This window comes from Chrysoperla carnea, chromosome 1 (genome assembly GCF_905475395.1).
Source record: "Chrysoperla carnea chromosome 1, inChrCarn1.1, whole genome shotgun sequence".
Lineage (NCBI taxonomy): Eukaryota > Metazoa > Arthropoda > Insecta > Neuroptera > Chrysopidae > Chrysoperla > Chrysoperla carnea.
This window is the reverse complement of record NC_058337.1, coordinates 130,826,363-130,854,243: the sequence shown is the minus strand read 5'-3', so window position 1 is coordinate 130,854,243 and position 27,881 is coordinate 130,826,363. Positions and strand designations below refer to the sequence as shown.

The window sequence follows — 27,881 nt, the reverse complement described above, 5'->3', positions numbered from 1 at the left end:
AAAAGTGAGCAGATTCCAGCATCTCAATATAATCGGGTCTAATGCACCATAGGTGAGCTTGGTAGAGTAACGTGCTACGTATCAGACTATTATTCAACTTAGTTTTCCCAATCCAGGAGTCAGCTTTTAATTTGGCTAGAGTGACAAGAGCAGTGCCTGAAGCAACTTTGCTGCGACTAATAGCGTGCTTAACAAAGTCAAGTCCCACAACACTGGAAGTAAATAATACTCCAAGGTATGAATATATATTTTTACTATTTCAATGGTCTCACCGTTGAATTTAAATACTGAACATTTCTTCCGGCACTTTCCACTTGCACTGACTCTTAGAGCTTTGGTCTTGGAAGTATTAACTTGCAGATCATTGATATTGCAGTATTCTTCTAATAATCTCAAGTCTCTTTGTATTTGTCCAGCAGTCCGCAAAAGCATCGCGATGTCATCAGCGTATAATAAAAAAAGCATTGATTTTGCGTTGCACAGATTGATGCCCTCTAAGTGCTGGTCTTCGAAAAATGAGATGAGGTCTGATAGATATAAAATGAACAACAGAGGGCTCAGCACTTCACCCTGCAGTACACCTTGTGAAACGTCAGTTGCGCTGGATAGTTGACCATCTACTTGAACTCTCAAAATGTAAATTGGTTTGCTCTAATTTCGTTTATCATCTAAGATCTCTCGATGAAAACTCCTCTAAAATTGACAGCTTTTCACAAAGATTTGAAAAGTTTTCTAAGAGTTAAAATCTCCACTTGCTCAAGAAAATGCAAAAAATATCGTGATACTTGGTGTACTCTGTGCTACGATTGAAGGAATAATTGTTATTGCAATCGCAGACTCGAAGTAACAATATAAAGTTATGAATCAACAGAAAGATATTGATATATTTAGGTAATACAATCAAGGAAAATTTACAGAAAAAAGCCATCAAGAATTTTTAAAATAATCTAGACATCGGCCTCACTGGTATTTATTATTGTTTAATGAACTCTTGAAAAATATCAACGTAGAGGTACAACTGGAAAAGATGATTTTTTTAGTTATTATAAAAATCTCAAAGAATTGACTCCCAAATTCATACTGTAAACAGTGACATCTCAATCTTACAACTGACAACAGGTAACATGAAATTAGTATAGTGAACCAGGATCAAGTGAATAAGGAAAGTGATGACAGATTATAAAAACTTCGAGCAGTATAAAAATGTTTATAAATGCAACGATATGTGTTTAGATCTATAGCCTTTGTCAATGTGAGATGCATGGTGGTAAAGTCTGATTACACTGATATACACTATTCAGTTCTTATAAGTGGCTATTGCCACGATATTGGTAAATTAATTGTTAAAAGTCAAGGAAATCGTGAATCTAAATCACAAATTATGATTTAATAAAGTTAGATAAGGTTAAACATGGTATTAAATAATATAGTATTGACTAGTATCAGACTCAACCACTGTATAGTCCACCTGTATCATAAAACATACACTACAATAGAGTCAATATGATGTTGAATGATAAAAAAATGAACATTCTTCTGAAACTTGTACAACCTGAAATATCTTACGAAAACTGTTCTAAATATTTTGTTGTCCATCCATAAGTAAAACTAACAGAACACATCGCAATCGTACTAAGAAATAGCTGATGATAGTGAATTTCTTATTTTAATGTTCGAGTGTTAATTAAATTCTAAGAAAGTTATCATTGAGAAATCCTATTTATTAAACTTCATAAGTTATCATCGTGGTGAATTACAAAAATTTTAGAATAGTCTCCTATTCATTGTTTTCTTTTACTTTTAATTTAATCAAAATTAACCCGGGAAAATCGATAGTTAAGCTGGCGTGACCGGTTTGTGAACTAACCGGTGTCCAAACTTTCCCGACTTCCGATTTATATTTTGTTGCTGACTCTACACACCTTGAGAAGTCACTTCAGGAGCAGCAACAAATTATTTGATCAAAATTAACCCGAAAAAATCGGGAGTTCAGCTGGCGTGACCGGTTTGAGAACTAACCGGTGTCCAAACTTTTCCGACTTCCGGTTTATATTTTGTTGCTGACTCTACACACCTTGAGAAGTCACCTCAGGAGCAGCAACAAATTATTTGATCAAAATTAACCCGGAAAAATCGATAGTTAAGCTGGCGTGACCGGTTTGTGAACTAACCGGTGTCCAAACTTTCCCGACTTCCGGTTTATATTTTGTTGCTGACTATATGCACCATAGCAATTAAAGCTGTGAGCAGCAACAATTTATTTGATCAAATTTGACCCGGAAAAATTGGGAGTTAAGCTGGCGTGACCGGTTTGTGAACTAACCGGTGTCTAAACTTTCCCGACTTCCGGTTTATATTTTGTTACTGACTCTACACACCTTGAGAAGTCACCTCAGGAGCAGCAACAAATTATTTGATCAAAATTAACCCGGAAAAATCGGGAGTTAAGCTGGCGTGACCGGTTTGTGAACTAACCGGTGTCTAAACTTTCCCAACTTCCGGTTTATATTTTGTTGCTGACTCTACACACCTTGAGAAGTCACTTCAGGAGCAGCAACAAATTATTTGATCAAAATTAACCCGAAAAAATCGGGAGTTAAGCTGGCGTGACCGGTTTGAGAACTAACCGGTGTCCAAACTTTCCCGACTTCCGGTTTATATTTTGTTGCTGACTCTACACACCTTGCGAAGTCACCTCAGGAGCAGCAACAAATTATTTGATCAAAATTAACCCGGAAAAATCGATAGTTAAGCTGGCGTGACCGGTTTGTGAACTAACCGGTGTCCAAACTTTCCCGACTTCCGGTTTATATTTTGTTGCTGACTATATGCACCATAGCAATTAAAGCTGTGAGCAGCAACAATTTATTTGATCAAATTTGACCCGGAAAAATTGGGAGTTAAGCTGGCGTGACCGGTTTGTGAACTAACCGGTGTCTAAACTTTCCCGACTTCCGGTTTATATTTTGTTACTGACTCTACACACCTTGAGAAGTCACCTCAGGAGCAGCAACAAATTATTTGATCAAAATTAACCCGGAAAAATCGGGAGTTAAGTCCACGCAATTTATATGGCGTGGACAGTATTAAATTTTACAAAAATGGAAAAATTCAATTTTTCCAAATTTATTTCAAAGCAACAAATTAGCAACAAATTGACTTGCAATCAAGCAATATACCACACCTTTATTAATTTTTTCACGCTAACTTAACGTTAAGCTAGATTTGTTGCCGATTTTTTTTGATCGGTTTGAGCAACAAAATCGTTTCTTCGGCAACTAATTAGCAACTAAAAAGCAACAAATTTTGGCGTTTTTTTTTTTATTTTCGCCGATTTTGCACTGCTAATTTTTACCTTTAAAAAAAATAAAATAAAATAAAATTTTTAAATCGATTTTGAAGATAATTTTTAATTTAAGTGCAAATAATTGCAACGGGTCGATAAAGTATAGAAAAGACATAGTTCCGTGGTATATCTTAAAAACCGTCTTCGGAAATGCTCTGAAAAACTATTTAATAAATAAAAGAATTAGGCAAAATAAATGAAAATCATTTTTTTTTTCGATTGATTAAAAAACTTATAAATATGCAGTATAGTGTGTTTACTTTGAGTATATGTATAGACACATCGTCTAAGTATCACGTACTTAAACGTGACTGTAATCACAGTGCACCTATATATGAGAATGTTTTATGAATTTGACTACACCGGCCAAAATTAACAATATTCGCAACTAGCTTCTACAAAGGAAAATCCAATAATTATATACAATTTACACTAGGTCCAAGTTCGATTCCCAGAAATTTTTTTAAAATTTGTTAATTTTTTGATTATTCGTAGTTTTATAATTAACATAATTTGTTCATCTTTCGGTAGTAATGTTTGATTAATGCCGAAATATTTGTTCATGAAACTTTGAGTGTCGATTTTATTAGTTGTTAATACCAACTTACATAACCAGCCAATCACCAGCATTTAATTTGGATCTATATGTATCGATTGTTTGACATTTTGTTTCGTCTAATTTAAAAATATCGATGCCTGCAAATGTATTTAAATGATCTTCAACGTCTTTTCCAGTGCAACCATCTGGCACACAGATTGCCCACATTATTTTCATTATATTCGCTAATGAATTATTACTGTTTTCCAATATTTTTTCTGCATACTATAAAAAATAGAAATTTTTTAACACTAACGAATATCTTTCAAATTTTAACATGCTTCGTATTTATCGAGATACGGCATTTTAGCCCATCACATAAAAAAAAATTATTCGGCTTGAGCTTTTTCTTAGCAAAGATATAATTATTATAGAGATATTTTAAGCTTTGTAAATTTAACTTGTTTAATTTCATTATAACAATCCATCAACCATTTTAGGTTGTATTTAATGACAATATCACTATAGAGTACAGAATCGGGGCAAAACTGCCTGTATCAAAAATTTTTTCTTGCTGGAATTGTCCAACGAAGCGTTAATAATAACCTACTTACTGTTGAAATTTCTTTATTTTTTAAGATTGTTTGCTTTTCAAAATCATTTTCAGGAACAGTCACTGTCGTCAAACAATATTTTCCTTTAATCGACACAGTTGGCTCATTCACTTGAATACATTCATCAAAGTATCCAAAATCCCATAAATGGAATTTAGTGATACCATTTGGAAATTTTGCCGATGCATCAATAACTATAAAATCACAATTCAAAATCACTATAACATTATCTCAACTTAAACCATTTAGGAACTGGGAAGCCAATTTTTTCAAGTATCTAACAAATTCACGTAGTGAAACAGACTAACCAATTCAGCTAAAATCGATTAAAAACCCAAAGCAGTAGACTCAAAAATGCCCATTTATATTTCTACACCTGTTCCGCTCCCACCTGATAAATTAGGGTGCCTTGGAATGCAGCTGGCTCAGTATTTTTTTTTTTTAACAAAAGCAACCATTCTCCAGATATTTCCGTATCAACAATTTTGATTCATCTCGCTTCTATATTATTCCAAAAATGGAACATGTGCAAAAAAGTTTCAAAGATAAAAGCAATTTTTTTGCCTACTTTTCATCTATCTGTTTGTTTGTTTTTTCGAACAGTTTTCAAAATTAAAATTTTATAAGAGAGGGGGAAATTGAATTAGTATATAATAGCCAAAGATATTGTAATAGTAATATTAGAAAAATCTACTTACTGCGTTCTGCCCATAATTCTGAATTATATACAGCATGGTATAATAATTTTGTTTGATTTGCACATAATTCACTGCGATTTGATTCTGATTGTAAAGTATAAAATTCAATTAAACGTTTTATCATTGCTAAATTTGTTAACTTTGGTAACGATTGAAATTCACATAATATCGATTTATTAAAGAAATAAAAAGCTATTATGAATAATTGAAAATTCATTTTTTCTTTGATAATTTAGAATTTTGAATTGAAATTATATTATCATACAAATAATGCGTAAAAGTAAATCCACAAAAAAATTCATACTAAATTGTATTAAATTGTTATTGTAATTAAGAAATCATTAAGAATACAGAATGTGCGAAAGTATTATGTTTTAGCCACATATTATACATCGCAACTTATGCTGTTTATTTGTTTTTGATGTGAGGTAGGCACGTACCTCTTTTTTAACTCATAGATATGTTATCGAAAGTGATTTATATATATATATATATATATATATATATATATGTTAAAGTTGGCTTACAAAAAAAATTAATAAATAGGCATCTTCAATTTCGAGCACTTAACATTTACGTCAGACAAGTTGCCTAATTACTAATTTCTTAAGATATATTGAACATTGATAATTCCATTGAATTAACTATTTATTGTTTATTAACAAATGGAAACATTTCCGCCACTAGCTCATGCGTTACTATTGACACCAAAGAAATGCATTCCATGAGGTTTTAGCAAAATGCGTGCGATTTCATCCATTTTCCTTTATTATCCGATTTTTGTAACATTTTTTACTGTACTAGGGGTGATAATGGGTTAAACATTAGTTTGAATACATGAAGTGTATAAAGTAATAAAAATAATTAATTTATAATTGAAATAATATATTTATGTAACGAACCTTTCTTACAAAATATGCCCCTAATTCGTTGGACATCTTATTGTAGTAAATAAGAAGATGAAATCATCAACCTTCAAAACTTCCATGTACTTGTAAGACAATTACAAAGTGATTGTGTAATAGTTGATTAACTTACTTCTAGTGGTAGCAATATGCTTTATTTCCTGATCGGTGAAGCCCGACAAAAATATTTTGTTAAATTAATAATTGGATACTCATCAGACGATCAAAATATAGTTCAATATTGGTACTGCAGGCTCAATAATATTGACTATATGAGTCTAGCTTAGAGAGATGAAAAAAGGACAAGGAATATAGAAAACAAAATTAAAGCCATGACAACTATTTTATTAAATTTAAATTTGATATCTTCATTTGTTGCGTATTTACAAAATTTTCATTCTTGTTTGTGCTTGTTCGAACAAAAATCTCCAACTGAAATACATAAAAAATTTAATGCATTGCGTATTTAGTTAACTATTTTTTTTTAGGCGACAGATAAATTATCCAGGAATGCTAGGAAATTAGTGTTAATCTATATATATAAAAAGAGAGTGTTTGTTTGTATGTCCCCGATTTTCCCTAAAACTAACCATTGACCTTCGGTAGGGGATTATGTCATTGGGTAGCCCTTAGGCTCCCATTGTGAATAAGGGAGTTTGGTGGGGGTGGAATTAAAAATGATCTAGAAATTCATAGAAAATAGATTAAAAAAATAGTTCTAATAGTACAATAGGCCCCACTGTCAATAGTACAATTTTCACTAGATGGCGCTACTGGCGCAAATGTCTTTCGATTTTTCTCGAACATTCTGGAATGTTCTATGGATTTCTATCGAATTTTCTAGAACTTTCTCGAATATTCTGGAATGTTCCATGGGTTTCTATCGATCTTTCCCTTACTTTTCCGTACACACAGAGAGTGTAGACATAATATTGGGATCGGCCAAAAAAATCTTACTGTTCCGTACACACAGAGAGAATTAAAAAAAAAGTCTTTCATTTAACAATTTTGATATTTAAATGTGCAAAAACAACCCAGCGAAGCGGGTTTAACAGCTAGTTATTTCTATAACCGTTTAGAGTGTCATGATGACTTGAGTGACATCAAACCGTGACATACAATCATTTTTGTATACTTATGCAAGTTTACAAGTATTTGCAAGTTTACATGTTTTTGTATTTGTGAAAGTACACCTGATTGGTTTTTGCTGTCAGCAAGAACTTTCCGACGAAGAAGATATTCTTAATGATCGAAGATAGTCCCTCTAGTAGTTTTCGGAGGAAAATTGAAAGTTAATAAAACATAAAACTACTTTACCCAACAATGTGTTTAATTTATTGGTTAAATTTAAAAGTGCTAATAACTCTTAAACTATTGGGCTTTGGACAAAAGTATATAAGATACTTTCAACTAACAATTGTCCAACGAATACACTCTTAGGCTATGTACATCAGACCACGGAACATCCTGCATATAACAATTTTGGTAAACCCCCCTGTTTTTATACATTTCTTACTTGATTTTATTAACAAGTTGTCTAAAACCACGAAAGGTGCCTCAAATGTCAGCGTCCAAAACACCGAAATTATTAATGTGGTAAGTAAATTTCCACAAACCAAATACCACTGAAATAAAAATTGGATTAAAAAAATTATACTTTTGCAAAATTAAATAGAAATAATCAAACGATACGACACATTACTTTGATGATTTGTCAGAGTTTTGAATTTTTCTGAGCTACTCCGTGTAATTTATCGTTTTTATTTGGCAGCCATGAATATTATCAGTAAATATATCCAGCAAAATGGTTTTGATCTCGAAAATGGCGAAGAAGGAGAAAGAGAACAATAAAAATTCGATTATCCTCTAAGGGAATTATTTTCTGTCAATGTCAAATGTATATTTATAAAGGGTTAATTACCACGTATGTAGCATCGGTCAGAAATATTTAGCCGGGTCAAATCATAACTTTTGTTACTCAAAAAAGTTTACCAAAATGTTCCCATATTAATGGGATCAGTTTATACCGACCTCTTTTATTTGGCCCTTCTTTAATATTTGGCCGTGTCCAGAAAAATTAAGTGCTGAATAGCTTTTTTCGTATTGGAAATATGACACATTTCTCCTTTCATCTAGTAAAGTAACAAATGTCGTATAATTTGCTTATTATAATATTCTTACAAGATGCATATTCGAAAAAATATACGGCATTTGAGTAGAATTTTTATGAGCAATTTGTAACCAAAAATGCGTCAAAAATATTGAATATGTTAATCTTGACAAAACTTGAAATAATGGTAACGACAAAAACCAATTCACTGGGCCTCCATAACCATGTATACAGGCAAATATAATCCAAGAGAGTCCAGCAGCCCATGCAACACGATGTAAGCCAATAAATAACGAATTAAATACACGATCGTATTCATAATCAGGTTGAGCTTCATGATAAAATCCAAATATCGTGTACAACATTATGCCAATCGAGATAATCCACAGAAAAGTGACTAACATCTAAAAACGTAACACTTTTTTTATTAAATTATTATTTTTCAAGCTGTAATTCCAGTCAATAAGACAGTGATACTCAAATTCGACCTCATTTTTATAGTCTTTATCTTTTGCAAGGTGAGGCTATTTTCAAATCTTTACTGACTGGATGAAAAGATAAAATTTCCTACTTACTTTATTTATAATAATTTTCTTATTTTTGTTGTTGAATAAGATATGACCCAAAAGTAATCCCAATAACCAAGGAGCTGCTCGTGTATATGGTTGTCGGTAATAGATATGATCGTAGACAGGATCGAAGTCTCCGTTGAATTGAACTTTTCTGTAACATATTCCAAGTTTTTATGTATTCAATTTTACCGTTTTGATAAATAAGTTGCTTGCACGCATAATTTTGCTTAATTTTTGCTTATAAATTTTGTTAAATTACATATAAGATGACGATACTCAGAACTATCCAGAATCCTGAGAAATTTATACTAAAATATTGCTTGGGTGTGCTACTCAATCATGCTGAAAGGGTTGAATGGATTGGGATGCAATTTGGCAGACAAATAAATTATAATCTGTATAAACACACATGGAATACTTTATTTTTACCTGGACCTAATTTTGAAGTTCATGCAGATAGGCACTTTCAGTTTTCTGCCGCTTGAATTCCTAATTCTTAATGCTAAAAGACGTAGCATTCTTGATAATGGATTGAATTTCGTAACTAAAATGTGAAAAAAAATGTTGAGCCGAAATCACACTTATTTTCTTCTTCCTTAGTTTGCAGAAGAGCCTTTATATCAAATTTTTGTCTTTGAAATATATACAACTTCCCTGCCTCGTACTTAGTTATGAGATGAAGTCATTAGCAATAATTTTAAGGGTAAATTAATTCCATGAACTAGCAATTACGTTTACTTACTCGAGAGCCAAAAAACTATATTTCCATGCAACCATTGTTGGAATAATAACAAAAATGATTACTAAAGATGACAATAAGTAATTTGTTATTTTTGGCCATTTTGCAATTGGTACCAGTAACATTGGTGCAAAAATATAAAACTGCATATCCACTTGTAAATACCAACTAACTTGAACACACTAAAATCAAAATTTTAACGCCATTAAGGCATAGTAGAGGATTTAGGAAAAAATAGACCAAAAAACATTTCTGTAGTAGTGTCCCCTTTTTGAATGCAATGGCTAAAAAATTCAAATTTCAACCCACTTCTCTATAGCCCACAAACTCAACTAAACTAACTCGTAACTAGAACAATACTCCGATCCTATAAATTTCTAGGTTTATTGTTTTCGGGCCTATTTTTTCCGGGTTTATTTTTTATTTACTTCTTTTATTTTATGATTAGTGTCATGTCGGGTTAGTGCCATGTCTTTAGTGATACTCGCAAGTTTAAAGAAAATCGATAGACGTAAAAAGACGAAATGTTGTTAAGGGACCAACATACACACATACATGCTTTATACATACATACATTCATAGGTCGATAATCACATTACCACTCCTTTGCGTTGTGCATTCGGGTAAAGAGAAAGTATTTTAAAAAGAAACATTCAATGGCCCACTGAGTTTTTTCCATTTTTTACGGTTCTAGAGCATCTATAATAGAACAATTACCGGCTTAGCAGCTACATAATTTTGAATATATAATAAAGCAGCCCACCAATATGTCTTACAATTTTCATTCGAATTTTCGGGATCCCACAAGGGCCCTGAGCCCATAAATCGATAGAATGTTAACATAAAAACGATTGTCGCAGCGTAGGAAGGTGTCAACCTAAAAAATATAACAAAATTACAGCAAAATAAGAGAAAAAATAAGTCGAAAGGATATTTAAAACGAGTTATTTTTGCGATTTTTTTGAGAATATTTGTGTTCTTTACCAAAAACAGGGTAAAAAAAAGATAAGTTAAAAATATTTACTTACCGTATATAACGATGTAAATAAAAAGTCGGTATATTAAAAGGTATTTTTTTCGCTTGCATTTTTAAAAACCCATACATTAACAAACATCCACTCAATAAGAAAAATGAATCAACCGAAACTGAGAAACCAATTAGGAGCATTGAAAAAAATTTAGTATGCCACTAAAAAACAGAAAAATAAAATCATTTTTTTCAAAAATTTAGATAGTCCTAAATCAATTTTTCCAATAATTTAGAAATTAATTATATTAAGACAAAGTTATATAAAGGTGATCCATTTTCAGTTTCCTATGTTTGCAACTTGGTAAATAGGAATGCTGTGAATATTATGGCAAATTTAATAGTCCCATATTGAGCGAATTTTAAGGCAGGAAAGAACTCGAAATGTCTCTCTAACTTAACCATTTAAAACTTACCTGATAGAAATCTAGTAAATTAACGTTGGAATACAATAACATATGTTCAGCCTGATGTCCATAAATTATCCATAACATACTTAGAAATCGAATACCATTTAAACAAGGTAACATATCTGGACTGTTGCTTATTTCAGTTAATTTTTGGAAATTTGTAAACCATGAAAATGCAATAAATATCGGGTGATGTTTTTCTACAATGAATTTGATTTGTTAATATTTATTAATTAAGTAAAATAGATTGGGAGCAAAGAAATTATAATTTTTAAGGAGATATTCCGTTTTACGTACAATTTCTTTGCCTGTGAATGTATTTTTAATACTTACCTTTTTTGGCGTAGTACAAATATACATCATAGATGGTGCTTCCAATTATTATTATACACAAAATTGTACAAATCGCTCTGTCTTAAATCAAAAAAATTATTATTTGTATGAATTTCAACATTCAATTAAGAAAGATTGACCTTAAGCCCACTATTCTTTACAATTTCACGAAATTATAATTAATGCTGATCTAAGTTTATTTAATTTGACCGAAAAAATAAAAATAAAATTTGTCAATCGATTGTGAAAGAAATATTTATTATTAAAGAGCAAATAATTGCAACGGATCGATTAAGTTTAGAAAAGACATAGTTCCGCGGTATATCTTAAAAAATCGATTCTAGGAATGCTTTGAAAAGCTAATACTGAATAAAACAAAGAACAAGGCAAATTTATAAATGAAAATCTTTTTTTTAATCAAATTAGTGAAAACTTTAAACAGCTTATAAATATACAGTTGGGAGTGTGTATTGAGTATATGTATACACGCTATGTCTAAGTATTATGTACAATAACATGACTGTTATCATAGTGCATTTTACTTGACCATACTGGTGAAACATGGCTATATTTGCAACTAGCTTCTGCAAAGGAAAACAGAATAATAAATTCAATTCAAAGTTTAAACTAGGTCCAAGTTCGATTCCCGGTAAATTACACACAAAAAAATTGTTTAATTACTACCGAAATAAACTATTCTTGAACCTTTTATTATCGATTTAGAAATTTATGGTAAGTACCAACTTACATAACCAACCAATCACCAGCATTTAATTTGGATCTATATGTATCGATTGTTTGACATTTTGTTTCATCTAATTTAAAAATATCGATGCCTGCAAATGTATTTAAATGATCTTCAACGTCTTTTGCAGTGCAACCATCTGGCACACAGATTGCCCAATTTATTTTCATTATATCCATAAACGAATTATTACTATTTTTCATTAATTCTTCTGCATACTATAAAAAAAAGAAAGTTTTAACAGTAACGATCAGTGGCGGATTTACCAGCAGGCTGAGTAGGCTGGAGCCTAGGGCGGCAAATTTTAAGGGGCGGCAAATTTAGTTCATAAATTTTTTATTTCGATTGACAAAATTTAGAAAAAATTATAATACACACACAAAATACGAATTTCAAAAATTATAGAGGAATTAAAATATTCAACAAAAACCGAAATATAGTCCTATATACAGTGCTAAATAATAAATATCTCAAAATCTCTGCATAAACAATTGCTAAACCGCTAAACGCTTTTGATTATAATGTAATGATCATGAATTTTTAGAATATCGCCATAGCGATTCCATATTATAGTCGAAATTTAGTTATTTTTACATATTTTCTTCACTGATAATTACTATAATTTTTTCTCCGTGTACCTAATAATTATGAGATCTCCTTACACAATTCAATCTTGATACAATATCGATGATCTAATCATGATTGCTGCAGCAAGTTTGCAAATTGTCAAATTCTATTCCAGAAAGTTATTTCTTTATGCGTAAAAAATACTGACTAATTTTTATTAAATAAAAAACTAGTTCGATATCTTATAGAGATTCAGAATAAGTATAGTCTTTTTGTTTAAATCAATCGAATAACTGATATTTGAACGATTGCAACATGACAATAAAAAAATTCCCTCTACTAAATATGAAGTTAGACAATTTGCGGATTAGAAAATGGATACATTTTATCAGTTAATTATTTTATTTGTAGTAAGAAAAAGTTTGGAAAATCCAAATGATCATGCCTTAAGCGCTTATGTCGTACACGAATTATTTAAATTGAATGTTTACATTTGTTAACTTTTTCACAAAGCCTTATTCCTATTAGAGTTCGTACAAAACAAAGTGGCACCGAGCAAGAGAGAGTGTATGATGTATATGTATGTGCACTCGTATCTACACTCTCTCTTGTTCAGTGCCACTTTGTTTTGTACGAACTCTACATAAGTATTGTATAGTTTTAACACATACCTTAACTTACTTTAAAATTGGTACATGTTTGAGATATTTTTTGCATAAAATATTGTTTTTTGATAATTCTTTGCTGTAAAAATAATCAAGGATCTAACACGGTACCATAGTTCTCGATGATACTAACCATACGGGAAAAGTTGATGTAATGAGGATAATGGAGCACAAATCATAAAGTTGCAATTTTATTGATAGATAATTGATATGATTGTGAACTAAGATATCAAAATTTAGAGGCGGCAAAAATTGAATAGCCTACGGGCGGCAAATCTCTAAATCCGCCACTGGTAACGATTATCATAAAATCGTAACATGCTTCGTATCAATCGAGATGCAGCATTTTAACCCATCTCACAAAAAAATTAATGGGCTTGAGAATACCAGCTTTATCTAAATATTACATGATATAATTAGTATCTGGGAATTTTAAGCTTTATAAAGTTTAGTTGTTTAATTTCTTTATAATAATTCATTGACCATTTTAAGTTATATTTAATGGCAATATGACTACAGAGTACAGATGCAAGGCAAATCTTTCAGTCTCAATAAATTTACAGGCCGGAATTGTCCAGCGAAGCGGATGGGTAACATGTAGGTAATAATAAACTACTTACCATTGAAATTTCTTTATTTTTTAAGATGGTTTGCTTTACAAAATCATTTTCAGGAATATTTACTCTCGTCAAACAATATTTTCCTTTAATAGACACTGTTGGCTCATTCACTTGAATACATTCATCAAAGTATCCAAAATCCCATAAATGGAATTTTGTGATTCCATTTGGTAATTTTGACGATGCATCAATAACTATAAAATCATAATTCAAAATCAATGTCATTTTTACAATTTAAGGTGTCTTTAAGGTAAGGGAAGCCAACTTTTTCAATTATCAAAAAAATTCGAATAGTTCTACAAAATTACCAATTCTACTATAAAATCGAATAAAAAAAAAAACAAAACTGTAGGCTCAAAGCAGTCCAGGAATATTTCTACACATGCTCCACTGCCACCTAATAAATAAGCTTATGTGCTTGAAAACGGCTGGCTTATTAATATTTTTTTAATAAAAGCATCCATTCTTCGGATATTTCCGTTTTTTTGATTCATCTTTTCTCTTTTTGATTCTCTTCTATATTATGCGAGACTAGGTATACCAAATATGAAAAATAAAAAATGTTCAAAAAAATTATAAAGAAAAAAGCCTTATAATTGTCGTCTGTTTTCTTTCTCTGACAGTTTTCAAAATTAAAGCTTTATAGCATGGAGAAATTGGATTGTACAGTTAAAGATGTTACAAATAAAGGCACATGAAAAAAACCGCCCGCGTGTTGCTAAAACCAAATGGTATGTGTTTCATAGGTGTCAAATATCATTAGTAACGCATGAGTTAGTGGTCAATAAATTGTTAATTCAATGGAACGATTAATATCAAAGTTGATTTAAAAAATTTATAAATAGGCAACTTGAATTACGTATACGTTATTCATGGTATAATAGTTTTCCATTATTTGACACTTAATATTTACGTCATACAAGTTGCCTAATTACTTTTTCAGTGAACTTTAACATTGATCGTTTCATTGAATTAAAAATTAATTGTTAACTAATAGAAACATTTGCGTCACTAACTCATGCGTTGTAATGATATTTAACACCTAGGAAACACATTTCATGAGGTTTAAGCAAAATTCGAGCTGTTTTTTCAATTTTCCTTTATTAGCCGATTTTTGTGACATTTTTTACTGTTCTATTAATATATAATACAAAATATCTACTTACTGCGCTCTGCCCATAATTCCGAATTATATACAGCATGGTATAATAATTTTGTTTGATTTGCACATAATTCACTACGATTTGATTCTGATTGTAAAGTATAAAATTCAATTAAACGTTTCATCATTGCAAAATTCATTAACTTTGGTGACCTTTGCAATTCACAAACTATCGATTTATTAAACAAGTACAAAAATATTATGATTAATTGAAAATTCATTTTTTTTTTCTATAATAATTTTGATTTTTGGAATGAAATTATATTAGCATACGAATAATGTGTAAAAATATATGCACAAACAAATTTCACAATTAATTGAACTAAATTGTTTTTGTAGGTATAGTTGATGGAAAAATCATTATACTTAGCGGTGTAGTTATTGCTATTAAAGAATATTGTATAATATGCACGAATGGTGCAACGGTTGAACGATACGGTGCAACATGTTTATATTAGAAAAGGAAAACATTATCAAATGCATGTATAGATTTTTCTAGAACATTCTAGATTGTCATAAAGCACGTGTATATATTATAAACAGTGCATCATCCCGTTATTCAATACTTCTCATGTAATGTATATGTTACATGAAAAGTTGATTCTCCAGTAAGAGTTGACTCACTTATGTGCTTAATACCGGAACCAGAGCTCCACATTGTTGAAACCTATTAGAGCTCGGTTAATTTAGATCACAAATTGGAAAAGTATGACCTAAATTTAGTAGGATTACATGCTTGGTTTATCAAAATTGGATAAAATTTGGATGTGATCGAGTAAAATTAAATATTTTGGATTCTGATGACGTCATAAAGTTAAAAAATTCGATTTTTTTGATAACACAGGCAAATTTGATCCGATCTTATTGGAATTTTTTTTGAAACCCACTAATTTTGGGTTATTCTATTCAGCTGCGATGTCAGTTTTTTGCTCGCTATCACTTATGTGCTTAATTCCTTGAGCAGGACTCCAAATCCTTGAAACCTATTAGAGCTAGGTTAATTTTAATCACAAATTTGAAAAGTATGACCCAAATTTAGTAGGATTACATACTTGGTTTATCAAAATTGGATTAAATTTTGATGTGGTAGAGCAATATTAAATTTTTTTGTTTCTGATCCTTAAACTAAATTAATTTACTTATAAATCAATTTAGGTCTCAAATTTCCTGACGCTCGAATCTAACGAATCGAAGGCAGAAAACCGCATTCAAATCCGTCTTACTGTTCAAATTTTCCAATTTCAGTGTACGTTTCCTCCACTATGAATAAAGTGAGTAATAACGCTTGTCATCGTTTTATTAGTTTAATAAAAATTAATTAATTTACAAATCAAATAATATATTTATACAACGAACCTATCTCACTACAATTATTATTATGTCTTACAACTATTATTTAAAAAGTAATTTGATCGAGAAAGTTCCGTCTCAAGTGCGAGTTTACCCGTATAGGTGGTAGAAATGGCTTAGTAAATATCCGAAACCAACAAAGAAACAAGATGTTACTCAAATATTTCGAGACTAATTAAATAACGATTATCCTGTATATAGAGATTGTGGGCCAAATAAACTTGTTAAAAATATATCTATTTGTAAGCCATTTTTATTACGATCTTCGTCTGTAGATTACGGAGAAAAATTTTGAAATTTATTGATATCAAATAAAGTTTTTGGAAGTTAAAAGTTATTAATCACAGACAAGTATGTGTTTTTGCAAAAAATACTGTTAAATTCATGAAATTTTTAGACCAAAATTTCCAGCTCCCTCTAGGTTGAAAATTCCTGTTTTGCTCTACTTAAATCAAACGTTACTATAGCTATCTGATGTATAGTCGCGGAAGACATAACCACAATGTAGTCACCGTTCCCGAATCGTCATGTTCCGTTTAACGGGACAACCCCGAGTCGGCCTCAATGGATTAAGCGGTAGTTGCTCGCTTTCCTTAGATTTGTACTGGAGTACGCGTTTTTCTGATCTGATTTCCCTAAATTTTTCCTAATAATATTGATCTTGTGGGTTAGCTTTTAGAGTTGAAGAAGGAAAAAGGTTATAAAAAACAAAATTAAAGCCGTGTAAAAATATTTTATTAATTCAAAACTTACTCGTCAAATCTTCAGTTTTTGTTAAATTTAAATTTGATAATCCCATTTCCTGCGTATTTACAAAATTTTCATTCTTATTTGTACTTCTTTTTGAACATAAATCGCCAACTAAAAAACATTCAACAGTTCATAAAATACTCACTTACATTCAATTACTGGTAAAAATTTTTGTGGTAACTAATTTCAACTAATTTTAAATCGTATACTGCGTAATTTAGTGAATGGAAAACATTTCTTACTTGATTTTATTAGCAAAGTGTCTAAAACCAAAAATGGTGTTTCAAATGTAAGCGTCCAAAATACCGAAACAATTAACGTGGTTAGTAAATTGCCGCAAACCAAATACCACTGAAATAAAAATTATATAAAAATAATTTTTTTACAAAATTAAATACAAATCAAACTACACGACACATTATTACTTCGAAGGATTGTGACAGGTTTGGATTTCTATATCCAACACAAACGGTTCTCATTTCGATAAATATTGAAGAAAAAGCAAAAGAACCATAATAGATCGATTATCCTATATTCAAGGATCATTTTTTCTACCATTGTATGTTTTTCTAACGCATTTGAAACCTCGGTAAGAAAACGTTCCCATGGTCAAGCAGATTAGTATATACCGACCTCTTTCATTTACCCCTCTTTGATATTTGACTATGTCCACAAAAACAAAATGCTTAATAGCTTTGGAAATTTGACATATTTCTCCTTTCATCTATCAAAGTAACAAAGTGTCCTGTTATTTGCTTATTATAATCTTCTTACAAGATGCAAATTTGAAAAAGTATACGGCATTTGTATCGAACTTTTATGAACATTTTGTAACCAATAATGTGTCAAATATATTGAATATGTTAATCTAGCCAAAACTTGGAACATTGGTAACGACAAAAACCAATTCACTGGGCCACCATAACCATGTACACAGGCAAATATAATCCAAGAGAGTCCAGCAGCCCATGCAACACGATGTAAGCCAATAAATAATGAATTAAATACACGATCGTATTCATAATCAGGATGAGTTTCATGATAAAATCCAAATATCGTGTACAACATTATAGCAATCGAGAGAATCCACAGCAAAGTGACTAGCAGCTAAAAACATAAAACTTTTCTTATTAAATTATTATTCTATTTTTTCCAACTGTTCCAGTCAATAAGATAGTGATACTCAAATTCGACCTCAATTTTATAGCCTTTATCGTTTGCAAGGTTGAAGCTATTTTAAAATCTCTAATGGCGGGATGAAGTAGATTAAATTTCCTACTTACTTTATTTATAATAATTTTCTTATTTTTGTTGTTGAATAAGATATGACCCAAAAGTAATCCCAAGATCCAAGGAGCTGCACGTGTATATGGTTGTGTGTAATAGATATGATCGTACACAGGATCTATACCTCCGTAAACTTTTCTGTAATATAATCTCAAAATTATGTAGAAATCACGAAATTTATAAGAATTTCTATGATAATCCTCATAGGAAGACATTATTTTACCAAAATATATTTTTAAATAATATCTTTCCAGATTTTATCCCTAGGGTTTAATCTGAGGATACTCCTGAATGTAAATCAAGCGAATATTCAGTATCCTATACGCCAGGCAAAATTGTCTCTCAGCTGAGCCAATTTTACTTACGAAAAAAGCTTATTTTTCTTGTCCTAGCGTGTTATTTCGTCAGCCTGGCACAATCTGTAGAGGAAGTCGTCCAAATCAGTCGAGTTTTCCGAATCCTGGTAAGTTATTAACTTGAGAAATACATATATAATATGGGTAATTTTAACGTTTTGATATTTAAATTGCTTACACGAAGACATTGTTCTGCTTAAATTTTGTTTAATGATTTAAATCGATGTTTTTTTTTTTTGTTTTTTTTTACTATTTAAAAGTTCTAATACTTTATTTCTTCCTGGGCCCAATTCTGAAGGCCATGAATCTTATCAAATTATAAATTATTTTGACTGTTCCACTTAAGACAGACTAAAGGACATTTCTTTCTTGATAATAGATTGAATTTTGAAAGTATATGATGCTCAAAAAATGTTGAATCGAATTCTGACTCTGAGTTTGTACAGCAACCCTTATATCCAATTTTGTATCTTTAGAATATAGACAACTTCCCTCAGCTCTGTCATAGGTGAGATATTTTAGCAACAATTTTTAAAAGCTACAATCAATGCAAAGGTGATTCCATGAATAAGTAATTACGTGTACTTACTCAAGAGCCGGAAATCTATATTGCCATGCAACTGCTGTTGGAATTATAACAAAAATGATTACTAAAGATGACAATAGATAATTTGTTATTTTTGGCCATTTTGAAATTGGTACCAGTAACATTGGTGCTAAAATATAAAACTGCATATCCACTTGTAAATACCAACTGACGGGAACACACTAAAATCAAAATTGTAACGCCTTTAAGGCATAATATAGATGAAGTCATAGGTAGAAGCTAGTTGAGGGACTAGTGGGAATTCTATACACATTTTCTTTAATGTGGAGGCTATAAAGCGGTGATTGTTACTTTTATGCCCAGTGAAGCAGACGAGTATAAAGCTAGTATTAATAAGTATAAAGCTAGTGATTACCAGATCAACATCGTATACATAATTTTGAATATATAATAAAGCAGCCCACCATAATGTTTTACAATATTCATCGGAATTTTCGGGATCCCAATAGGGACCTGAGCCCAAAAATCTGTAAAATGTTACCATAAAAACGATTGTCGCAGCGTAAGAGGGTGTCAACCTAAAACAAAATATCAAATTCAAATCGTCATTCAAATCGATTAAAGGTTTTCGAATAATTTTGAAATTTTTTTCGGGAGCATTTGTGGACCTTTCTCAGGATACATGATATGCATACCGTATATAACGATGTAAATAAAAAACTGGTATATTAAAGGGTATTTTTTTCGCTTGCATTTTTAAAAACCCATACATTACTAAACATCCACTCAATAAGAAAAATGAATCAACCGAAACTGAGAAACCAATAAGGAGCATTGAAAAAAATTTGGCACGCCACTAAAAATCAAAAACATAAAATTATATTTTGCACATTAGATAATTAAATTTGGGATCAAAATATTTTATAATTATATCAAACAAACTTGAAATATCAATCTAAATTAACCATTTAAATCTTACCTGATAGAAATCCAGTAAGTTAGCAGTAAAAGGTGAAAACATTTGTTCGGTCTGATGTCCATAAATTATCCATAACATACTTAGAAATCGAATTCCATTTAAACAAGGTAAAATATCTGGATTGTGGCTTATTTCAGTTAGTTTTTGGAAATTGGTAAACCATGAAAATGCAATAAATATCGGATGATATTTTTCTACAATGAATTTGATTTGTTAATATTTATTAATTAAGTAAAATAGATTGGGAGCAAAGAAATTATAATTTTTAAGGAGATATCCCGTTTCACGTACGATTTCTTTGCCCATGAGTGTATTTTTACTTACCTTTTTTAGCGTAGTACAAATATACATCATAGATGGTGCTTACAAGCATTATTATACACAAAATTGTAAAAATCGCTCTGTCTTAAAATAAAAAAATTGTTTATATGAATTCCAAAATTCGATTAACAGTCCTACAAAGTCCTATCTCTCGGATGGAACGGGTATTCAAGGGTTGAGTATACAGGGTCTTGACATATTCATACTTACGAAACATGGGCAACATTTGTAACACACAACTATGTGTGGACAAGTATGGAAATCTAGAGCTTTGAAGAGTCGTTTGAAGAGCCGTAGCTCGGAAGAAAAAGGGTTTTTGAGGGTTGAGTCCTTAAGAACTTTTGATCAGCATGATCAAAACTACCTTAATCCATAGTTTTCAAAAAATTTTGACCGAAACAAAAATCAATGCATTGGGTGCGGGGTCCTTTATGGTTAATACAAACTTACATAACCAGCCAATCGCCAGTATTTAATTTGGATCTATATGTATCGATTGTTTGACATTCTGTTTCATCTAATTTAAAAATATCGATGCCTGCAAATGTATTTAAATGATCTTCAACTTCTTTCGCAGTGCAACCATCTGGCACACAGATTGCCCACATTACATTCATTATATTCGTAAATGAATTATTATTATTTGCCATTATTTTTTCTGCAAACTAAAAAAATAGAAATTTGTTTGATAACATCGAATACCTAAAAATAGTAACATGCTTCGTAACTACCGAGATCAACCTATCACACAAAAAATTATTCGACTTGAGAATAACAAGATTTTTCTAAATATTACAAAGATATTGATAATCATTACCGGGGAATTTAAAGCTTTGTAAATTTCACTAAATACATTTCTTTATTACAATCCATGGATCGTTATAAGTTGTATTTAATGACAATATGACTACAAAGTACAGAGTCAAGGCAAACCTGCCTGTCTCAATAAGTGAAGCGGATGGGTTACTTGTAAAAACTACTTACTGTTGAAATTTCTTTATTTTTTAAGATGGTTTGCTTTTCAAAATCATTTTCAGGAATAGTCACTGTTGTCAAACAATATTTTCCTTTAATAGACACAGTTGGCTCATTTACTTGGATACATTCATCAAAGTATCCAAAATCCCATAAATGGAATTTAGTGATGCCATTTGGAAATTTTGCCGATGCATCAATAACTATAAAAGCATAATTCAAAATCATTGTCATTATTACAATTTAAGGCATTTGGGAACTGGGAAGCCACCTTTTTTTCAAGTATCTGATAAATTCTAGTATTTCAACTGAATAACCAATTCAGCTAAAATCGAATAAAAACATAAAACATTCGGCTCAAAAAAGGCCGGCAATTTTTCTACACTTGTGCCACCCCCACCTAGTAAAATTCCTGTGCTTGAAAGTAAATGGCTTATTCATGTCTTGTTTAAAAAGCAACCATTCTCCGGATATTCCGTCTCAACAATTTTGATTCATCTCTCTTCTATATTATGCAAAAAATGAAACAAATTCAAAAAAGTTGCAAAGAAAAAAGTCATTTTTTTATTCTCCATCTGTTTTCCTTCTCTAACAGTTAGAAAATTTAAATTTTCTAGCGGGTGAAAATTGAATTAGTATAAAATAACAAAATCTACTTACTGCGTTCTGCCCACAATTCTGAATTATATACAGCATGGTATAATAATTTTGTTTGATTTGCACATAATTCACTGCGATTTGATTCTGATTGTAAAGTATAAAATTCAATTAAACGTTTTATCATTGCTAAATTCGTTAGCTTTGGTAACGATTGAATTTCGCATAATATCGATTTATTAAACAAATAAAAAAATATTATTATAAATTGAAAATTCATTTTTTCCTTAATAATTTTGAATTTTGAAATGAAGTTATATTCGCGTACAAATAATGAATCAAAATAAATTCACAAAAAAAAATTTCCCAATTAAATTATAATAAATTGTTGTTGTAATTAAGAAATGATTTAAGTTTACAGAATGTACAAAAGAATGTATAAATCACAATTTTTGTTTATTTGTGTCTGATGTGAGGTAGATATGAAACCGCTTCTCCCTCCGATTTATCAGCCTTCTCGCGTAATTTTAAAATGAAAGTTCGTGAAATTTTTAAATTATAAATGTTATGTTGTATTGAAATTTAAATTTTCTATTTTAATCAGAATAATTTTTTATTTCCTTAATGTTTTTATAATAATTTTGTGTTTCGCAACCCTGCGCATTAGGTCTTTTCAATTGGCTTTAAAAAAGAACTTATTTGCTCTTTAAATTCAAACAACTAGATTTAATATTTTGACTTTTCGTTGATTAACGCATTCTTCGGTGGACGAATGACTTAACAGAAAAATTTAACGTTAAGCTCCCGAAAAATTAAGATTCTATACATATTAGCCCAGAAAACTGGCAAAAGGTTAATAGGGTGATCAGGGATAAATAATAAAAATAATTAATTTATAAATTCTTGAATTTTGATTAATACAACAAAACTTCGTCATGAAATATGTCTCTATTTCGTTGGACATCTGTCGTGGAAAATAAGACGATTAAATCATCAACCTTCAAATATTAAGACAATTTCCTATACAAATTGATTGTGTAATAATCATGAAGAGTTGTAGGCAAAATATAGTCACCAGTTTATCTTCTTGAATGTTAGAAAAATTTGTAATGGAGGGTTATGTTTTTCGAGTGTATGTATGTATGTATGCACAGTTTTTAAGAAAAATTAAAGAACTTATAATTTGCCACAAACACGGATAATTTTACAATGATCTAGATTTTTCAGAAAATATAAAAGATAAGAAATGTTGTTTATATATACAAATCGATCGAAAATTTTAAGCCCGATGAGTTTAAACTGACTGTACTCTCTAAAATGTATAATTTTCGAGTAAATTCCAAAAAAATTATGAAAAAACGTAGAAAATTGATGTTTTTCCGAAATCATATTTTTTTCGCCGCGCATATGAAAATTTTTATTCTACAGGTAAAAAGCTAAAACTAGGCATGAGTGTAAAGCATGAGCAATGTAAAGACAATGTAAAACCAAGTTTTCGACCTCGGCAAACGAACCATAACTCATAGAAACATAAGAAAAACCTCAAAAATTTTGACATTATATCAGTTATTACCGATTTTTACCTGTAAGGACTGGTTTTTCATCAAAAATTATATAATTTATTTTAAAAAAAGGTTAAATTTCTAACAATTTGAAACGGTATTTTTATTATGCTTAATATTAAAATATGGTTCAGTAGCCGCGCTAGCTAAGTCACAAAGGACTTGACTCGTTAGGCTACTGACTGAAGCTGACTGATCGATCAACGCACAGCTGAAACCGTTGGATGTAGAAGCCTGAAATTTTGTACACACGTTCCTTAAATATAATGTAAGTGAGCACTAAGAAGGATTTTTTGGAAATTCTTCCCCTAAGAATCGGGTTCTTCTAAATCAGGTTAATTTAATGATTGGATGCAGAGTTCCTGAAATATCGCAATATTTGGATCGATTTATGTCCGTGTCTCAAAAACTATTCGACCATTCATCAAATGCACCCGATTTTTGTACTTTTTGGGTCAAAATTACCTTATATATATATTAGGTACTGAGTTTTATCGAAATTAGAGATAAAGAATAATTTTTTGCAATTTTTTAAGTGGGTAATATTAAGGAGAAAATTGGATGGGTTAATTTTGATCCAAAAAGTATAAAAATCAGGTTAATTTAATGATTGGACCTATAGAAAGTTTCAATGTCAGCGAGTATCATGGGGAAAACTTCATTTTCAAAAAAGTTAGAGTTCCCCACCAAAAAATTGAAATCCATAAAATTGTGAACAAAAAAAAGGATAAGTGAGGGCCATTACTTGATAGTCTTTGTTTTTAAAGGATAAATTTTCCAGCAAAGCACGCGGGTATCTGCTAGTTTATTCATAAACGTAGCTTTATATCTATTAATAAACGTAGCAATTATTAAATACAAATATTTAAAATATGAATACGTCTTAATCAAGCATTAAAAATGGTTATGAAATAATTGACACTAATTCCTACGGAGTATTTAAAATTTACCTTGTAAGATAGCAATTTGGAAATCATTATTAAACCCTTTTAATGCCAACTATCTATAATAATAATTTTATAATTTTAACCCTTAATTACACACTTGGAATCCATAGGATTTGATGGTCCTATAAATTTAATATGTCGAGTGAAGAAGCTATAACTCTAATATCTGCGCTGTTGAGACATCGGCAAAGCGAATAGATAAATATAATAGTAGGTAAATCTTAGCGAACAATTTTGAGAGCAGTTTTCTGGAATATGAGCACACGTATGGATTCCATTGTGCATATAGATTCCAAAACGGTAATTATGTAATATAATTCTGTAAGAAGAGTCAATTTCTATGATCGTTTCATTCCATTATACAAACCCAAGAATCGTTTGCCCTATAGCTTGGATGCTACAGCAAACAATTTGATATCGCACCATGGATTCAAATTGTTTCAAGAGAATAAAAATGTGTTCAAAATTAGTTTTATTCACTGCATTGACCATGGAAATCAATGAAAAAATATCCTCTCAGGATAACAAATTTTAACTTTGATAAATTTTTAAGTTTATAATTGCAATAAATGTTTTTTATCTGCAATTTTTGAAATAAAAATAGTTTTAGGCAATTAACCTTGAGCAATAATAATAACAAGATAACTTTTTTTAAATCAACTTAAACTTTATTAAGTGCGACATATTCCCGCATACCTAATGGTTCCTTCCTCAATTCGAAAAGGATTTCAAAAGGTTGATCATAATAGCACTAATAAAATTAATTGATTAGCAAAGAATAAAAAAACTTTAAGTAAACAGTTTTGCTCAATTTAAAACATAAATAACTTTTATTTTTCAAATGGTACATGTATGTGGTTGAAACTTTTTCTACCTTCATATTTTGTTTTTTTTCGAATTTTGAATTTTTAAGAATTTTTTCAACCCATCAACAATTTTTTTATATATATTTGTTTCTAGTCCTTCTGAAATTGTGAGAATTTCGGCAAAGGTGTAAGCAAAAAAATATTAACTCCGGAAAACGGGCCAGTTTGTGTACTTTCGTTAGTTTAATATAAGTCGTACTCGTACGTAAAAACTTGTGAAAGAAAGATGGTGAAATTCGTTAAAATGAATTTCTTTATTTAAATTATTTCTCTGCTCTAATATTTTCACTCTCTAAACATCATTCAATAATCACGAAATGAAACAATTTTTAATTAGCTAGTGCATTAAGAAATAAATTTATATAAAATTATGTAGAGGTTATGATTTACAAAGTTTAAGAATATTTAGCGAGCGAAATATTTGACGCATGTACAGAGCACGTGAGCAAATATCTTATTACGCGTGTAAAGATTACCGGAATGTTGACGCGAGTGATGGCTGGTTAAAACATGTTAACACTTTATCAACGGGTCATTAGCTCTTTTATTAGATTGGTGTGTTATCAAGCCAAGCTATGGTTCAATTCCGACCCCCCAGTATGTTTGTTTTTGAATAATTTTACATAAATCAATTTTTAATCTTATTTTTAATTGAAACAAAAATATAATTATGATAGCATTTTAAAAAAATACATAATAATATCATAATTAAAGTCAAATACAGAAATATTAATTACATTTTTTTTACAATTTATTACGCTTAAAATATGACAGAAATATTATTAGTAGAGGGGATAAAAAAGGAAGAAAGAGTAAATTAAGTTTAAATTTATCCATATTCTAAAATTTTTTTTAACATTTAAGATTACTCTGTAGTAATTTTCGAAATAAATTCTATATTATACAAAGTATTGGAATTCTGTAAATACTTGTTAGGAAGAAAGCAAAAGAATGACCGGGAACACAAATGACGAATACAGTTTAGAACCTAAAAAAAAAAACCGAAAATTTCTCGAATAAACAAGTAGTGTAGGACAAATACCCTGCATTTAAAAATTCTTAAACCTTTAGCAGATATAATCATTTTATTTGGATGGATTTCTAAATAATACTCGAATTTTGCAAAAAACGGTACGGAACCTTAAAAAAAGTAATACCAAAAATTTTATCTATATGACTAAAAATATAATATTTAAGGATACTGTTGGGTCGAATTGATATACGCACCTATAATATAAGACGGCTAGGACGTCCTGAAAACATGTCGAAAAATTTATAAGAAAATTGTCCTCATAAATTTTTATTACTTATTTTGCGTAGAAGCCATAAAAAACTGGAAATGTGCCCTGAAATTTTTACCCACTTCCCGGTTTATGATTGAGCTGAAATTTTGCATGCATATGTAAATCGGACGACAATGCGTTTTCATGGCAAACACGACGTGATTTTCCCATCATTTCAACCCCGTTTTTTCCATCGCTTTTCCCATCGTTTTTTAGTTTTTAATTTAAATAAAAGGAAAAGATTACTTTTTAAGGAAAAATAAAGAGAAAACTTTTTAAGAAAAAGTTTGATAGAAAATTGTAAAAAATACTTTTTTCCTGTGAGTTTTGGAAAAGGAAAAATGTTTTTCCATCGTTTGTAAAAGCTGGAGGCACTCAATTTAAAATATCAAGGATGATTCGGAGCGCCTTATAGGAAAAATTATTTTTTCCTTTTTAGTGTAATAAAATCTTGCTCAAATTGAGTATCTACTTTTTATTAAAAAATTTATTCTCATTGTTTTATAGAAGGGCTAGAAAAGGCTTCGAGTGTTTTTCAGATTATTTTCTGATTGCCTTCCCAACATTGGCACTTTATGGACAATAACTTTCAAATTCGACAAGAAATTGGTTTAAGAATTTTTTTTATATCAATGATTAAGTCTTTTACAAGATTTCTTCTGGGGCTGATATTAGAAGATCAAGACCCCAAGCCCTTAGCCCAGCTATTGGAGGAACATATTTAATTGTATATCAAGTCCTTCCTAATAAGACGAAATTCAGGGAGAAATCTCTGATATGCTCATTAGCTGCCTCATCTTACTTTCTCGACAATTAAATACTTCTATAAATAATGACTTACTTTTCTATCGAAAAATTGTATTTTTCCGTCTTATCGAATGTAAGTTACCCCATCGGTGAACACACTGTTTTTTGGCATTTGTTCGCTACAGGCTAAATCTAATCCTGGCTCATATGCATATCCACAAAGAAATTCGTGTCCGACGATAGTCAGAGTATAGTAGCACCGT

General features: G+C 30.4%; 1 protein-coding gene across 3 annotated transcripts in view; it reads right to left on the bottom strand.

The window, feature by feature from the left end:
- The window catches only part of LOC123299026 (nose resistant to fluoxetine protein 6-like), a 36,860-nt gene extending 14,416 nt beyond the window's left edge, over positions 1-22,444 (bottom strand). The window contains exons 1-12 of one of the 3 annotated variants that reach the window (XM_044881173.1): positions 22,277-22,444; positions 21,626-21,819; positions 21,092-21,306; positions 20,645-20,721; positions 20,321-20,514; positions 20,037-20,197; positions 10,240-10,399; positions 9,526-9,704; positions 8,787-8,934; positions 8,283-8,615; positions 7,618-7,726; positions 6,431-6,533 (exon numbers count right to left, since the gene is read on the bottom strand). In XM_044881173.1, coding sequence (XP_044737108.1) covers positions 6,496-6,533; positions 7,618-7,726; positions 8,283-8,615; positions 8,787-8,934; positions 9,526-9,704; positions 10,240-10,399; positions 20,037-20,197; positions 20,321-20,514; positions 20,645-20,721; positions 21,092-21,306; positions 21,626-21,819; positions 22,277-22,400 — 1,932 coding nt within the window. In that variant the 5' untranslated portion in view covers positions 22,401-22,444 and the 3' untranslated portion in view covers positions 6,431-6,495. Of the gene's footprint in view, positions 1-6,430; positions 6,534-7,617; positions 7,727-8,282; positions 8,616-8,786; positions 8,935-9,525; positions 9,705-10,239; positions 10,400-17,925; positions 18,259-18,434; positions 18,577-19,383; positions 19,563-19,756; positions 19,920-20,036; positions 20,198-20,320; positions 20,515-20,644; positions 20,722-21,091; positions 21,307-21,625; positions 21,820-22,276 lie in introns of those variants that run through there. The other 2 variants (XM_044881165.1, XR_006535297.1) reach the window with 2 other exon arrangements.
- Between the last annotated feature and the right edge of the window lie 5,437 nt (positions 22,445-27,881).